The sequence below is a fragment of the Geotrypetes seraphini genome, chromosome 12, assembly GCF_902459505.1.
Source record: "Geotrypetes seraphini chromosome 12, aGeoSer1.1, whole genome shotgun sequence".
NCBI lineage: Eukaryota > Metazoa > Chordata > Amphibia > Gymnophiona > Dermophiidae > Geotrypetes > Geotrypetes seraphini.
The window spans coordinates 100022566-100040839 of NC_047095.1; the positions used below are offsets into that span (position 1 = coordinate 100022566).

Below are 18274 nucleotides of genomic sequence, written 5' to 3' on the forward strand. Positions count from 1 at the left end.
GGAGGGGCATAATAAAAAAAAACGTCTAAGTCCCCTTTTGGCCTAAGACCTTAAACGTTGAAAGTAGAAGCAGGGAAAATGTCCATAATCAAAAAAAACGTTCAAATGTAGTTTTTTTAAAATAATGGCCTGCCTCTACATTCAGCTGTTTAAACGCCCAGACCACCACTACGTCTACACTTTGTGACAATCCTGCAACCCCGAGGCTTGTCACAGAGATATTTGGTAAGAGTTACAAGCCCAGATGCAGGAGGGCGAACCAAATCAGAGCCGGGGGGAGTAAGGCAGCTGACTATTCAGTGGACTCAGAGGGAGAAAGGGAAGAAGGTCCAGACAGCTGGGACTTCCCTGATAATGTACTGAGATCAGACAGTAATGATTGTCCTTATTGTTTTACAGAGTCCGTGAAGCAGAAGGCAGCACAGCAGGGTGCCTTAAGAACAGTTCAAGTCAAGGAAAGAAAACATTCTCCCCTGTAGCAAAAGGGGAGCGACTTCTTCCCTCAGTTTAAAGGGAGACTCTGTAATGAGCTATAAGGAGAGCAGGAGAAGCAGGCAGAGGCACAGAAACCAGATCGGGGAGGAGTCCCAGGACGGAGGAAGAAGCCCTGTGGGAATCTGTGCTGACTGGGAAGCAGTCAGAATCACTGTCAGGAAATGACTGGATCATGGAAGAGGACCAGGTTAGAAACCTTCCTATAGATCTGTGTATGCCTGAACCTATGGTGATAGAGGACAGTTATAATCTCCCTGAATTCCAACCTGAAGGAATGGAGATTTCCTAGCCTCGAGGAGTGTGATGAGAAGGTATCTTTCCAACTTACCTTTTCTACCTTATGTTAGGAACTGTGAAGGTTGAGGTAGAAGTTAATCCCTGGAGATATGCCTGTGTGAATCATAACAGTTTATGCATGTTGCTTCAGCCGTAGGTCAGCCCTTTCAAGTCCCAGAGAGAAAGCAGCTGAAAGCCTCTGGTTTCATATTACAAACCTCTGTGCCTGCTTGTATCTGTTAACCAATTACCCTAAGCAATCTGTGAAGCACAACTAACTCCATAAGCTTTGGGGAGCTGGGTAAAGTTAACTAAAGGACTGCTCGGTTTGCCATGCTGATTATTTGCAAGGCTAGCGTAAATAATTATGTCATATGATTTTCCCTTTTGTTTTCAAGTCTGTTTTGAATTGAAACTTGTGACTAGGAGAGCAAATTGCCTGTTGAAACACAAGCTCTGGTGAAGAGGAACGCATGGACTGTGTGGCATGGAGTGAAGTCCAGAGATATGGGATTTATGTTTTGATTTATGAAGAATCTTGGTTTTGTGAAAGTTTTTTTCACCATTGAAACAGTATTAATTTGTGTGGCTGAGGCTGTGTGCCTAAATAAAGTTCTCAGCTTCTATTTAAGCCATTCTGACTACTGGACTGTTTTTGTATGAAACACACTTCAGCTGTTCCAAAGGTATCCTGCTTGCAAGGTAACCCTACTTTAAAGGGGCTCACGCCAGGTGTTGGAAGTGTGTCACTGCCTAGCGTTGGAAAACCGCTCGGCCAGAGACTAGGTGGTGACAACTTATACCTCCACGACATCTACACTTATACCCCATAATGAACCAAAAAAACACCTAAGCCCCAAATGCCCAACACAAGGGCTTTTAGGTGAAGGAGAAGCCAGTCCTTCGCCTAAAAGCTGGATTCTATAACCGGTGTCTGTCAAAAACAACACCGGTTACAGAATCCACACCAACCCCCCCCCATGACATTGGGGCAGGAGGGAGCCCAAGCCCTCCTACCCCGTGGCACCGACCCCCCCATTACGTTCGGGGCAAGAGGGAGCCCAAGCCCTCTTGCCCTGTGGCACCCCATGTTCCCCAATGACATCGGGGCAAGAGGGAGCCCAAGCCCTTGTGCCCCGGGCACCCACGGTACCCCTCGATTACGATCAGGCCAGGAGGGAGCCCAAGCCCTCCTGGCCTCTCACCCCCCACCCCCCTACACGATAGGGCAGGAGGGAGCCCAACCCTTCCTGCTCAGTGGACCTCCTACCCCCACCCCCCACTATAATACGGGCAGGAGGGATCCCAGGCCCTCCTGCCCTTGACACAATCTCCCCCAACAACCGCCCCCCCAAACCCCCAAACAGCTCTCTCCGCCAACCCGTAACCCACTGCCAACCCCACGACCCCCCCACCCCCAATCCCACCCCCCATACCTGTAAAATGTTGGCCGGATGGACGGGTGCCAAACCTGCCCATCCGGCAGGCCAGACGGCTGCAGAATGGGGCCGGATTGGCCCAGGCATCTGAAACCGTACCCACAGGTGGGGCACCTTGGCCAACCAGAATAGGCCCGGGAGTTTGTCCGACCAACATTTTATAGGTATGGGGGTGGGGGGCTCATGGGGTCAGCAGGGGGTCACGGGTCGGCGGGGGACCGATCGGGGGTTTTGGGGGGCAATCATTGGGGGGGTTGTGTCAAGGGCAGGAGGGCCTGGGATCCCTCCTGCCCATATTGTAGTGGGGGGTGGGGGGTCCACCTGGGCAGGAGGGGTTGGGCTCCCTCCTGCCCGATCGTTTAGGGGGGTGGGGGGCGAGAGGCCAGGAGGGCTTGGGCTCCCTCTTGCCCTGAATGTAATGGGGGGTCTGTGCCACAGGTCAAGAGGTCTTGGGATCCCTCTTGCCCCGATGTTGTGTGTGGGGGGTGATGTATCGTGGCAGGAGAGATGCCTCATCTCCCCTACCGCGATGCCATCATTCCTCTACCTGAACTGCCGTGACCCGCGGCAGGAGAGATAGGGCATCTCTCCTGCCGTGGGTCGCAGCAGTTCGGGTAGAGGAGTGATGGCATCGCGGTAGGGGAGATGAGGCATCTCTCCTGCTGCGATCATTGCTGTAGGGGGTAGGCAGGTTGCTGGGGCCGCTAAGCTGATCGCAGCAGCTCAGCTGCCCCTTTTTCGGCACTTATACTTGTTTTGACTTCGTCTAAGTGAAAACATATAAGTGCCGACTAGGCAACCTGCCTAAGGTTTTGGTTATACCTGCTGCACACCTAGGTGTAGGTCGGCCCACCTCCCGCCCACCGCCCGCCCTTTCCCCTCCTCTAAACACGCCTCTTTTCTCTCTGTGCGTTTAGTGGCAGGGGAAAGGCCTAAGCTGGTTTTAGATACGTCTAAAACCAGTTTTGATTATGGGTACTTGGACGATCAGGCTTTTTGATCGTCCAAGTAGCCATTTAGGCCACTTTTTAGATGTTATGTTTTTTTTTTATTATGAACCCCTTAGTGTACCTTTGTAAAAGAGGGCCATAGTTTTGGGACTTCCACATAGAAATTGCAGAATTGCCTTTTCTTCAAATACATTTTACAGCTAGCTGGAAATACCCTCAGAAAACTGGAAAAACACATACTCAAAATAGTGCAAGCCACTTTCTACTGCAGATTAGTAAAAGGGCCATGAAATCTGCCGGGTTGATGCCAATCATTTTGTGCACATGTAAATTAGATAAACTGGGAATCTTTGTCAGTCCTATATTTTCAAGTTGGTAGGGATTTAGAATGGACTTTCTGGTGTTATTAGAATAATAGATCAATTGCAATTATTTCGGAAAACCTTAAAAACCCTGCTATTCTCACAATATCTAATTAGCTTACCTGCAGAACTTATTAATTGTTAACATTGCAAGATTTCCTTCTATGATAGACTAATTTATATTATATTTTATTGCTCCTTATTTTATGTATGTTCTAGTCTCTTGACTTCTTGTAAACCGAGTTGACCTCCAACGATAGATGACCCGGTATATAAACTGAAGACTAGATTAGATTAGATTACATAAATGACTGCTTCATACTGGTAAATACATGGGTATCCTTGCATGTCATTAAATATATTATATAAAAAAGCTCTTTGTTTGCCAGATCCTTTTGTAGTATTCAGTAGGAAATGAACATGTCTTGAGCTGGATGTCTCAGTGCGAGCAAAAAGGGTGCGAGTAAAATCCAAAATAATAACAAAATGAACACTTTAATGTCATTACAGAACTATTCTAACAAACTACTATGACTTCCTGGCTTTTGTGTCTTCAGTGGAGGAAATTAACAATAGCTCAGAGCTCTTACCCAACCTCACTCTGGGCTTTCACATTTACGACTCTTACAACAATCCCTTATTTGTAATGCATACTGCCATGACTCTGTTTTCAGGAATGAGTTTCAGAAACCCTAACTACAGATGCAAAACATCTGGTACCCTTGCTGCTTTAATTGAAGGTCTTTTGGCTGAGGATTCAAGTCAGGTATCCGATGTATTCAGGATATACCACTACCCACAGGTAAGGAGCTTCTCTATTTTACTTTGTACCATAGGCAGCGGTACGATGCTTTGTTGTGGGCCCAGGAGTTCCGCCTTGGTGCTTGACCTCTAAACAGCTCCCAAGTCCCCCACCCACCTCCTCCCAGCACTATAGGCCCTCTTTTACTAAGGTGCGCTAACTGATTAGCGCACTCTAATCGATTTAGTGCACGCTAAATGCTAATGCATGCATGTTAGTCTATGGACTCTTTAGCGTTTAGCATGCGCTAATTTGATTAACGTGCACTAATCGATTAGCACACCTTAGTAAAAGAGGAGGTAAGAGGCACTAATGGATATAGCAAGTGCTAATGATTAGTGTATGCTGAATGCATTGCCATCCACTGTATTCCTATGTGCTGCTTGGCATTCAGGTCCATCTATATACAGATGTATCTATGTATGTGTGTGTATGCATGTTCCAGCATAACTCTGAAATGCATGGAGAGAATTCAACCAAACTTATACTTATCAATTAGACCAGGGGTGCCCACACTTTTTGGGCTTGCGAGCTACTTTTAAAATGACCAAGTCAAAATGATCTACCAACAATAAAATTTAAAAAAAAACACAAAGCACACTATACGCATAGAAAATGTTAATTATCATTCCTATTCCAGGGTTTTTCAAAGAGGTCAAAGCAGATGACTCTATGCACTATCACCTCAGTAACAACCATACAAAAATAGACAAATATACCCCCCTCCCTTTTTACTAAACCACGATAGCAGTTTTTAGCGCAGGGAGCTGCGCTGAATGCCCAGCGCTGCTCTCGATGCTCATAGGCTCCCTGCGCTAAAAAAACCTCTATTGTGGTTTAGTAAAAGGGGACCTTAGTGTAAAATATAGACAGCAGATATAAATTCAGACACATTTTGATCACTAAATTTAAAATAAAATCATTTTTCCTACCTTGTCTGGTGATTTCATGAGTCTCTGGTTGCACTTTCTTCTTTTGACTGTGCATCCAATCTTTCTTCCCTTCTTTTAGCCTGTATGCTTCCTCTCCTCCAGACCTCGTTCCCTCCCCCAACTTTTCCTCCCTCTCTCCCTGCCCTTTCTTTCTCTCTGCCTCCCTTTATTTTTTTTCTGTTTCTCTTCTTTCCTTCTGTCTCCCTACCTGCCCTTTTTCTTTCTTTCTCCCTGCCCTCCCCCAAGCCACTGCCATCGGGGACCGGGACCCAAACCGCCACCAATAACAGGCCCGAAAGCCAACGCCGCCCCAACCTTTCCCTGCTTCGGCCGACCAGCATCGCGATCGAGCTGTTGGGGGAAATGCTGCCGGGTCCTGCCTTCGCGGAAACAGAAAGTAGGCAGGACCCGGCAGCAAGAAGAGGAAATGCTTCACTAACCTGTCTCCCGCCTTAGCCCATAGCGAACGCTTGCTTCAGGGCTCTCAACATGTGCGTGCCGGCTTCCCTTCTCCCCCCCCTCGACATAACTTCCGGTTTCGGAGGGAAGAGAAGGGAAGCCGGCACGCACACGTTAGAGCCACGGAGCATAAGTTCGCTATGGGCTGAAATTTCCAAGACGGTTTTTTTTTGTTTTTTTTTTTAATGTTCAGCAGCGACGGCAGCAGCAGATGACAGCTGGGCGAACCGCCCAGCTAAAAGGCCCTAGAGAGAACACTGGAGAGGAAGGCTGATCGGCTTGGTAGATCAGGACGGCAACACGAGTCTATCACGGAGCCCGGGATGGGCTCCGCGATCGACTCGCGTTGCCTTCCTGAGCTACTGGTCGATCGCGATCGACGTGTTGGGCACCCCTGAATTAGACCCTCTTTTACAAAGGTGCACTAAGCATTATAGTGCACGTTTAGCACGTGTAAATTAATGCATGCGCTAACCACTAATGTGTCCATAGGATAACATGCACACAGGGCAGGATTAACCAATAGGCCAAGTAGGCACGTGCCTAGGGCCCGAAACGGTCAGGAGGGCCCAATGAAGGAAGACATCAACATTGTTTTTTTCCAAATGGCGATGGGCTCCTCCAGCATCGATCGGCAATGTGGGCCCCCAATCGGCAACACGGGCCCCCCATCAACAGAAAGTAAGACAAGCAAGCAACGTGGATAAGAAAGGCAATGGGAATTGTGCAAGCGGTGCTGCTTGCCCAAAGCTTCCCTCTGATGCAGCTTCCTGTTTCTGCCTGGGTGAATGGTGGGGTGGGGCGGGGCAGGGAGCCCAGTGTACTTGTGTGCCTAGGGGCCCTCGATGAATTAATCCTGCCCTACATGCACGCATTATGCAGGAAGGCATTATGGTACAAGTCCCAGGCAGGAAAGCTATCAGATTATGCTCCTTGATATCTTGTGAAACCAGAGGAGTGGTGTAGGGGATGACATGCCCCTGTGAGTTACCATACATTGGCCATACATCTAAGAGTTTGAAAACGAGGCTGTTTGAAAATCAGTCTAACATAACCCATAAAAAAGAAATTGATATTTTAACCCGCCATTGTATCAAAGAGCAGCACAACTTTAATGATTTTTTATGTTTTGTATTAGAGCACATCCCTTTAACACTGCGGAGGGGTGATGTGAAGTGAACATTGTACCAGCATGAACAGCACTGGATATTTTTTCTTGACACACTTTTCCTAAGGGGTTGAACCAGCGGGTGGAATGGGTAGCGTTCTACAGATGATGACAGCTGATGTGATGTCATGACCTGGAAATGCTCCCAGAAATGGATCTTGAGCTTCTTTTTAAGTAGTGCGTCATTTTTCTGCCGGTGTGCATGGGAGGGTAGTGGAGTTTTCAGCAATTTTCAATCTCTGAAGAAGCTTTATTTAAGCGAAACAAGGTACTTGTTGGATTTGGACATGGTTTCTGGAATTACTATCTGGTAGCTGCCACAATTTTCAACAGTTGGGCCACTGTGTTTTCAACGGCTGTGACGGCGACTTTCCGGACCATGTTTTCAAGCTAAGTAAAACGTTTTGTTCTTTTCCCTGTGCCCAATTGATAATTACATTTTGGCGGTGGTGAGGTTTTTTACCAATGAAAAAAAATATATGCAGCTTTGAATTGTTTATGATTGATGATAATTTATACAATTTGAGGCTTTTCCTCCACCTTTTTGTATTAAATGGTTATCGTAGGACCACAGCCCATCCCTGGTGAGTAATATTTTTTTATTACGGGTGTTATTTAAACATCTCTATCATATCTCCCCTCTCTCACCTTTCCTTCAAAGTATACAGATTGAGATCTTTAAGTCTGCCCCCATACGCCATATCACGAAGGCTACAAACCATTTTAGTAGCCTTCCACTGGACCTACTCCATCCTTTTTATATCTTTTTGAAGGTGTGGCCTCCAGAATTGTACACAGTATTCTAAATGAGGTTTCACCAGAGTCTTGTACATAAGCATCAATACCTCCTTTTTCCTATTGGCCATACCTCTTCCTAGGCAGCCTATCATCCTTCTAGTCCAGAATCTTCACAGAAGCCAATCCAAGTCACAAGTACCTGGTAGAAACCCAAATAGTAGCAGCATTCCATGCTACTGACCCATGTCTGTCTTAATAACAGAGTATGGATGTTTCCTCCAGGAACTCATCCAAATCTTTTTTTAAAAAAAACAGCTACATTAACTGCTTTTACCACATCCTTTAGCAATGTGTTCCAGAGCTTAACTATTCTCTGACTGAAAAAAATTTCCTATTAGTTTTAAAAGTAGTTCCCTGTAACTTCATCAAGTGTCCCCTAGTCTTTGTAATTTTTGACAGAATGAAAAATCGATCCACTTGTACCTGTTCTACTCCACTCAGGATTTTGTAGACTTCAATCATATCTCCCTTCAGCCGTCTCGTTTCCAAGCTGAAGATCCCTAACCTTTTTAGTATTTCCTCATACAAGAGGAGTTTCATCCCCTTTATCATCTCGGTCACTCTTCTTTTAATTTTTTTCTAGTATCGCTATATCTTTATTGAGATAAAGAGACCAGAACTTAATGCAGTACTCAAGGTGAGGTCACATCATTACTCCTCAGAAAAAAAATAAACATCAAAAAACAACAAAATTTTGAGAGGCAGCATTGAGCTTTGAAAGCAGTACGGAGACATAGAAGATTGGTTTTAGGTTAAAACTTGGATCTTGAATAATGGAAAACAAAAAATCTTAACGACCAATATAAAAATAATTTATCAGGTTAATGGTAGTGGCACATAGATTTAAAAAAGCATAAGAACATAAGAATTGTGGCTGCCAGTGCCGCCAGCAGCACTTTTCATTTTATCAGAGGCAGGCAGCTCCCGCAGCAGTCCTGGCATCCAGCGCAATGAGAGGGGTCCTTTGAAGCTCTTTAAAAATCAAGGGAAGCTGTGAGGAGGGAGCCACCAATGCTGCCAACAGCACTTTTCATTTAACCAGAGGCAGGCAGCCCCCGCAGCAATCCTGGCATCCAATGCAATGAGAGGGGTCCTTTGAGACTCTTTAAAAATCAAGGGAAGCCATGGTATGCGGCCCTTGATCATGTGTCTGAAGGGGCATGGCCAAAGGGGCAGGACACGCTCTTTTTGTACCTCTTCGAAGCCCATGAGGAATCGGGAGTGGACTGTTATCAATGCCTTCCACCACGGGCAAAAGAAAGGTGAAAATCCATCTATTAGCCTCAGGTGTGGGCCCAATGGATCGGCACCTTATGGTTTCCTTATTGTCTCAGTTGGAAGAGCAGGTATCTTTAGGTATTCAGTCTGCTTCCCTTTCCTCAGGAGAGCCATCACCACCTCCCATTAAGCTTTGTTGGAAGAGTAGAGACACCCTCCAAGGATGAGGATTTAACCTCCTCCTTACAACTGTCTTATATAACTGGACTTAGTGTTTCAGATCAATCTGGTATGGTGGGAACAAAAGATTTGAATCCTGTACAAATGGTTGTGGAGCCAAGCCTGAATGTTCTTCTTAAAGAAAAAGTAGTCACTTTAAATGATGTATGGTTAACTGTCAATAGAATTGAGTCTTCATTGCAAAATACAGTTTTGAAATTGTGCCAGTTCTCCTCTGATACAGTAGTTAAAATAAATGAGCATGAAACTTGAATAACAAAGCTAGGAAATAAATTAGATAAATCAGTCAATAATTTACAGAGTTCTGCCTCTGCTAATATTAAAGATAGTATAACGGTTCATGCCAAGATGGAAAAAATGGAGAATTATATGAGAGCTAAAAAAAACTTTGTTTTTTAAATTTTCCCATCACTCATTACCTATCTCCATTGGAGCTATTAAGAATGGATATGAGGGAGATTTTTCAGTACTCTAATGTGGAAACCTTTGAGCCTGATAACCTCTTTTACATACCGAGGGCTTCTAGGGAGGTGGTAAATGAGAGGGTAATAGATAAATTAGTATCACCAGACAGTTTGGATCTGTCTCATTTTCTTGAGTCCTCTAAGGACACAATTACAAAACATGCTACACTCTTGGTAGCTTTCAAAACAGAACTAGAGAAACAGGTTATTTTGAAGTTGTACTTTACTAAGAAACAAGCTCTGTGTTGTGGCTGAGTGTTAATATTTCCTGATGTTTCTAAGCAGACTCAGATAAAGAGGAAGTAGTTTCTATTGCTTAGGCCCAAGGCCTTAGCGGTGGGCATGACCAGGGCAGGATTAATTCGTCGAGGGCCCCTAGGCACACAAGTATACTGGGCCCCCTGCCACGCCCCACCCCACCATGTGCCCAGGCGGAAACATAATAATAATAATTTATTTTTATATACCGCCTAACCAGCAGTTCATAGCGGTTTACACAATAGGTACTCAGCATACAATATAATAATAACATCATACATAATAAAATTCTAAGTAACTAATACAAGCATTAAAACTAATGAATAAGGAAAACACAATATAAACTAAAATAAGTATGAACTCGTGATATAATTTGATATGCTAAAACTCATCAGATCCTATTGATCCTTCTATCAGCACTGAAAAGCATTAGGGTAGGATTTCATGCTGCATGTTTTGACCCAAATTTTAAAAATTGGATCTCTGTCTTGTACTTCTCCCCCACAGCAAGAATCTGTGAGAATGAAAATAATCAACTCTAAATGAAGCTGCATCAGAGGGAAGCTTTGGGCAAGCAGCACCGCTTGCACAATTACAGTTCCCGTTGCCTTTCTTATCCGCATTGCTTGCTTGTATTACTTTCTGTCGATGGGGAGCCACGTTGCCAATCGGGATGGGGCCTGCATTGCTGATTGGGGGGGTTCTGCATTGCTAATTGATGCTGGAGGGGTCCATCGCCATTTGGAAAAAACAATGTTGATGCCTCCTTCATCGGGCCCCCCTGACCATTTTGGGCCCTAGGCAAGTGCCTACTTGGCCTATTGGTTAATCCTGCCCTGGGCGCGACCTTAAAATTCCCTTGTAAGTGCCTTATTTCATTTGCAAGTGACAAATATGTGTTTCTGGATCCAGTTCAGTTAGAAGATTTTCTTAGAAATAAACCTTTGCAGGCAGTTTCTTAAATTATTATTTGTTTGTTGGAGAGTATAATTGATGATTTAAAGAATGTGCCACATCTTTTAGCCTATCAAGATGTTAAAATTTGTTACTTTAACTTTTTTCTTTTAAGCTTTGGCACTCTCAGCCATTTAATGTGGATTTGATCATTGATAAACTATTGCTTTAGAAATTATTTGATGAGCATTTATATGCTATGTTTGAACTGGATATACTTGTGTTTTTGTAAATGTAACAAATAAATCAATAAATAAAATAATAATAAAAAAAGAACATAAGAATTGCCACTGCTGGGTCAGACCAGTGGTCCGTCGTGCCCAGCAGTCTGCTTATGCGGTAGCCCTTAGGTCAAAGACCAGTGCCCCGAGTCTAGCCTCACATGCATATGTTCTGGTTCAGCAGGAACTTATCCAACTTTGTCTTCAATCCCTGGAGGGTGTTTTCTATTATAACAGATTCCGGAAGAACATTCCAGTTCTCAATCACTCTCTGGGTAAAGAAGAACTTCCTTACGTTTGTACGGAATCTATCCACTTAACTTTAGAGAGTGCCCTCTTGTTCTTTCTACCTTGGAGAAGGTGAACAACCTGTCTTTATCCACTAAGTCTATTCCCTTCATTATCTTGAATGTTTCGATCATATCCCCTCTGTCTCCTCTTTTCAAGGGAGAAGAGGCCCAGTTTCTCTAATCTCTTACTGTACAGCAACTCCTCCAGCCCCTTAACCATTTTAGCCACTCTTCTCTAGACCCTCTTGAGGAGTACCATGTCCTTCTTCACGAATAGTGACTAGTGATGGACACAGCATTCCAGGTGGGGGCATACTATGGCCCGATACAGTGGCATGATAACCTTCTCCGATCTGTTTGTTATCCCCCCTGAAACCAGTACATGCCATTTAAATTCAGGCTCCTTGCGGCGCACATCGAAGGCGTGCACCAAAGGATCGTGCTTAAGGAGCAGTTGATGCTCCTTAATGCGCTCCTTTGTGCGTAACTGCTGTGTGCCAAGGAAAATTTGGTGATTCTATCATGTAAGTCCTTTAAAAGCTGCTTTTTATTCATGGTCTCATTTTTATTTCTTCTTTTAATCCTTTTCCCAGTTCATTTTAGTTTGGGACACGCCTCATTTTGTATGTTTAACTCAAATATCTCTTCCAAAATGGATAGTTCTTCCTCTATTATCCCAGTTATTTGTGGGCACCTGCCAATGAAGTCAGCTAAAAGTTCTGCCTCTCTTTGCCCTACAGAGCATCTAGATATTCCGCTGATACCTCATCAGATAGTCTCCCCTAGTATAAACATGGCTTCACTAGACCCAGGGGTCAAACAAATTAATATAGGTTTAATCAATACCCGTTCCATTAAAACCAAATATCATCTACTCAAAGACCTAATTGTCCAGTGTTCCTTTGATGTATTATGTCTAACTGAAACATGGCTTACTGAAGGTGAAGAAGCCTATCTTTCTTACACCTGTCCTTCAGGATTTTACTTTCTTTATAACCATTACCGCCAAAAGCGTGGAGGAAGGTTAGCAATCATTTTTAATGATTCTTTATCAATAGGGGGAGGTGTAGCATTATATACTAAAGATGACATTATGGTCACAAGAATCTCAGATGTCCAGTACACTGGGGAATCCCTTTGGGTTAATTTGGCCAGAGAGAAGGACAAATGCTTGTATCTTGGCATAATTTACAGACCCCCAAGACAACATGATGACCTGGATATGGAAATAATCAGTGATATAGAAAATATCACCTTGCGTGGGGACACAGTAGTGTTAGGTGACTTCAACATGCCTGATGTGGATTGGGATAAACTTACCTCTGCTTCCGGCAGCAGCAGGAGGCTATTAAATGCTATGAAGGGAGCTGGTCTCAAGCAACTGGTGTTGGACCCAACAAGGGATCAGGCAATACTGGACCTATTACTTACCAATGGAGAAAGTGTCACAGAGGTCTCGGTGGGCGACACATTGGCCTCCAGTGACCACAACATGGTATGGTTCAATCTTAGGAAAGGTTTCACTAAATCTACCACACTGACCAAGATCCTCAAATTCAAGGACACAAACTTCAAAGAAATGGGAGACTTCGTTCACCAGGCGCTACAAGAACAAGCAGAAACCGATAGCGTGGAAGAAATGTGGTCGACTTTGAAAACCACCATACAGGAAGCGACAAACCGCTATGTTAAATTAGTAAGTAAACAACGAAGGAACAATAAGCCGAAGTGGTTCACTACAGAGATCTCGGCCCTTATCAAGGAGAAGAAAAAAGCATTCATCTCTTACAAACAATCAGAGAAACAGGTCTCTAGAGCAGACTACTTGACCAAATCAAAAGCCGTCAAAACGGCAGTCAGGGAGGCTAAGTTTCACATGGAGGAGTCTCTGGCAAAAAACATCAAGAAGGGAGATAAATCCTTCTTTAGGTATATCAGTGACAGAAGTAAAAACTCAGGCGGGATTGTACGTCTTAGGAAACCAGACAGAGACTATGTGGAAAAGGATTCAGAAAAAGCCCAACTATTAAATGAATACTTCAGCTCAGTCTTCACCCGAGAAGCGCCGGGGCTTGGCCCTCAGCTACAGATAAGGGTTGACTCAGTTGATCTGTTCAGTAACTTCGAGTTTACGCCCAGCAGTGTCTACAGTGAGCTATCAAGGCTCAAGGTTAACAAGGCAATGGGGCCTGACAACCTACACCCCAGGGTGCTAAGGGAGCTGTGTGATGTCCTGGCGGAGCCACTGTCCAAGCTCTTCAACCTCTCCCTTAGCAAAGGCAGCGTTCCGTCGGACTGGAGGACGGCTAACGTCATTCCACTCCACAAGAAAGGCTCCAAGAAGGAGACAGCAAACAACAGACCAGTAAGTCTAACATCGATAGTAAGCAAACTAATGGAAACTCTAATAAAACACCAATTGGATAAGAACCTGGATGAGGAGAATCTACGGGATCCCCGTCAACATGGATTTACAAAAGGGAGATCGTGCCAATCCAACTTGATCAGCTTCTTTGACTGGGTGACGGGGAAGCTAGATATTGGGGAGTCCCTGGACATCGTGTACCTGGACTTTAGCAAAGCATTTGATAGCGTACCACACCGCAGGTTGCTGAGCAAGATGAGTTCTATAGGATTAGGTGGCACATTGACGAAATGGGTTGGGAACTGGCTTGGAGGTAGGCTTCAAAGGGTGGTGGTGAATGGCACACCCTCTGAAATGATGGAGGTGATCAGTGGAGTGCCACAGGGCTCGGTCTTGGGCCCAATCCTATTCAACATCTTTATAAGGGACTTGGCAGAAGGGCTTCGGGGTAAAATAACATTATTCGCCGATGACGCCAAACTAAGTAATGTAGTGGGCAAATGCACAATAGATGATGTTTCAATGCCCGACAACATGATGCACGATCTACTCCTACTGGAGCGCTGGTCTAGGTCCTGGCAACTCAGCTTCAATGCCAAAAAATGCAAAGTTATGCACCTGGGCAGCCAAAATCCATGCAAGACTTACACCCTAAATGGCGAGATCCTAACAAGAACTGAAGCAGAACGTGACCTAGGGGTGATCGTCAGTGAGGACATGAAGGCTGCCAATCAAGTGGAGCAAGCTTCATCCAAAGCAAAACAAGTCATAGGTTGCATACGCAGAGGCTTCATCAGCCGAAAGCCGGAAGTCATTATGCCATTGTATAGATCCATGGTGAGGCCCCACCTGGAATACTGTGTGCAATTCTGGAGAACGCATTATCGCAAGGATGTGCTGAGACTGGAGTTGGTTCAGAGAATGGCCACCCAGATGGTCTCAGGACTCAAGGATCTCCCATACGAGGAACGGTTAAACAAATTGCAGCTATACTCACTCGAGGAGCGCAGAGAGAGGGGGGACATGATCGAGATGTTCAAGTATCTCTCGGGCCGCATAGAGACGGAGGAAGATATCTTCCTCTTCAAGGGTCCCACGACAACAAGAGGGCATCCGTGGAAAATTAGGGGAGGGAAACTACGAGCTGACACCAGGAAATTCTTTTTCACAGAAAGGGTGGTTGATCGCTGGAATAGTCTTCCACTACATGTGATCGAGGCCAGCAGCGTGCCTGATTTTAAGGCCAGATGGGATCGTCAGTGGGATCTATTCACAGGGCAAAGGAAGAGGAGGGATCTATTCACAGGGCAAAGGTAGGGGAGGGACATTAGGGAGGGCAGACTGGATGGGCCTTGGCCCTTATCTGCCGTCTATTTCTATGTTTCTATGTTTCTAGGCACTGAATATTCCCCAGCAAGCTCTTCAATTGAATTCCTGCAATTCACTTTACAGACTAGACCAAAAATAGATACCCTTCTTCTTTATTTGCCCCCACCAATCAATCATGAAAATCTTACCCTATTACAATCACTTCTTTTAGATTTTGGTTCCTCTATTACAAATCCCCTGATCCTTGGAGATTTTAACATCCATTTTTACGATCTTTGCAATAATTACACTAAAGAAATTATTTCTCACATTAACCACCTTGATTTATGTCCACTATTAACAGTTCCAACACATCAAGCAGGACATACAATAGATATGGCTCTAATTCCCTCCTCTGCAACTGTTAATTATCTGACAGGTCCCTGCTTGCCAGTCCCCTGGTCAGATCATTACTCAGTCTCTCTAACCTATACAACTTCCCATATTAAAGGTCATGCAATGCATCAGACTATTAAGTTTAGAGATTTTAGTAATCTCTCTTTAGATCTGATTACCGCAGTCTTTAAATTAGACCTCTCAGACTTAAAGACCAGTTTTTTGGGTGATTTCCTATCCCAATGGAATGTATCTACAAAACTGCTATTAGATGAACTAGTGCCAACACAACTCAAATCCATTTCAGCACGAAAATTTTCAAATCCCTGGTTTACGGCAGAACTTGCTCTTATCAAAAAACAGCTTCGGTCTTTAGAACGTAGGTGGAGAAAGGATAAAACCCAGACCAATATCGAAAAATTCAAAGAACACTCAAGACTGTATAAATTAAAAATAAATCAGGCAAAAATGAAATATTACTCAAGCCAAATATTGAAAGCCAAAAACTCCTCTGCACTTTACTCTATATTAAAATTGGTTACTTCTACAACCAAAAGGCAAATTCAAATAACCAATATCTTGCCCACTGCCCAGGAATTTGTAACTCATTTTACAGACAAAGTTAATAACATCAGGAAAAATCTTACCTTTAATCTATATTCAATATTAGATCAAGGGTCACTATCCTCAAAATGCTCACAATTCAACCTACCAAATCTTATGGAGATTGAATCCCTCATTAAGACCATTAATATTAAGGGTTCCCAAGCAGAATCAATCCCCCCTTCATTCTTAAATGTTATTTTGTAATTTTTGGTCCTTTTATCCTTGCCCTAATTAATGAGAGTCTTCAACAAAGCATTATGCCCAAAGCCTGGAAGGAAACAGTTATTTGCCCCATTATTAAGGATCAAAAAACTAGTCCCAAGGAATCAAACTACAGACCAATTGCAAATATCCCCTTCCTAGCAAAGCTGACTGAGAAGGTGATATTCAATCAAATATCAAAGTTCATAGAAAAAAAACAACATTTTACATCCAAATCAAACAGGCTTTAGACAGCATCACTCTGCAGAGCATTCTTTGATTGGCATGTCTACCTCCATACTTTACTTTCTGGTTCATCATAAATCTGTTCTCCTGATTTCTATTATCTTTCATATGCTTTTGATACAATTGACCACAACCTTCTTATAGATAGACTACAGTCTACTGGCATCACGGATCAGGTCCTCTCGGTTTAAATCTTACTTTGCAAACTGTTCCCCGATTGTGTCCTTTAAAAATATAACTTCTGAAAGTTTTTCAGCAACACATGGTATTCCACAAGGGTCCATTCTTTCGCCCCTTTTGTTCAATATTTTTCTTGCACCCTTGATGACTCTCTTCCAATCCATTGGTTTTAACGTATTCGCTTACACAGATGATAGTCAGCTTTTACATCTGTGAGATTCCAATAACCCTCTTGAAACAATAGCAATCAATAAGAAACTCGAACAGATTCACCAGTGGCTTGATGCTAACAGATTAGCTCTTAATGTTAATAAATCAAATGTTATGCTCTTTCCCTGGAAAGATGGTTCTAAGCTCATTTTTCCAATCACCATCAAGGGTACCACTTTACAGTCGATAAGTAGCATTAAGATCCTAGGGGTTATCTTTAATTATAAATTAACTATCATGATCACATTAGTAGTATTGTTAAATCAATTTTTTTCAGACTTCGTCAAATTCGTTCAGTTTCAAAATTTCTATGTCCAAAGTCACTTAACATATTAATTCATTCCTTGGTAGTTTCTAAAATTGATTATTGCAATGCTCTATTCAAGGGAATAGCCCAAAATGAAATCAGATGTTTAGAGATTATCCAAAATGCTTCTGTTATTGGTATATAATATCAACAAAATCAAACAGAAAAAAGAACTTGAACAAAGGAAGTATCAACAGCGATATTATATACCAATAGAATTTTTGAACACAAAATGCTTCTGTTAAACTTATAATGAAAGCTATGAAATTCGATCACGTGACACCTCTCCTTAAGAACATGCATTGGCTCCCAGTAGCTCACCGTATAATATATAAACTGTCTGCTTACTTTCAAATCTTTGCTATACAAAACACCTGCTTTTATTCATAAACTACTGATTCCCTACACCTCAACTAGATTATTGAGGTCAAAAGATTGGTCTGGATAAATTGGAAGAGAGCATCCACCAGCGAAGAAACTGTGTCAGAGCAGGAGTGACCTGAATGTGTCGAGTCAGAGGGTCGGAAATCTGCGTCCATCGAGATGCCAGGGTCCACTGAGGAATTCTGAGGTGAAGTGTGGCAAAAGGAGTCACGTGTACTGTGGAAGCCATGTGACCCAGAAGAACCATCATGTGTCTCGCCGAGATGGATAGGCAAGAGGACACTGAATGACAAAGATGGAGAAGAGCTTCCAGACGTTGTTGAGGAAGGAATGCTCTGAGTTGGACTGTGTCCAGAACAGCTCCGATGAATTGAAGAGTCTGAGATGGCTGTAGATGGGATTTGAGAAAGCTGATTTTGAATCCCAGACTTTGCAGGAACCAGATAGTCCGTTGGGTCGCTGCGACGACGCCTTGAGACGTGGAGTCTTTGATGAGCCAGGCGTTGAGGTATGGAATACTTGAAGACCATGGTTCCTGAAAGCAGCGGCCACCACAACCAGGCACTTGGTGAAGACTCTGGGTGAGGAGGCCAGACCGAAAGGAAGTATATGTATTGAAAATTTAGAGTCCCCCACACAAAATCTGAGGTACTGACGGGAGGCCGGATGGATGGGAATGTGTGTGTAGGCCTGTTTGAGATCCAAGAGCATAACCAGTCGTTCTGCTCGAGGAGGGGATAAAGAG

At 43.7% G+C, this 18274-nt stretch overlaps 1 protein-coding gene across 1 annotated transcript in view; it reads left to right on the forward strand.

The window, feature by feature from the left end:
* Window positions 1-569: 569 nt before the first annotated feature.
* LOC117346391 (extracellular calcium-sensing receptor-like) overlaps window positions 570-18274 on the forward strand; it is a 35507-nt gene continuing 17802 nt past the window's right edge. The window contains exons 1-2 of the mRNA XM_033915876.1: window positions 570-682; window positions 4197-4324. Coding sequence (XP_033771767.1) covers window positions 4199-4324 — 126 coding nt within the window. The 5' untranslated portion in view covers window positions 570-682; window positions 4197-4198. The remainder of the gene's footprint in view (window positions 683-4196; window positions 4325-18274) is intronic.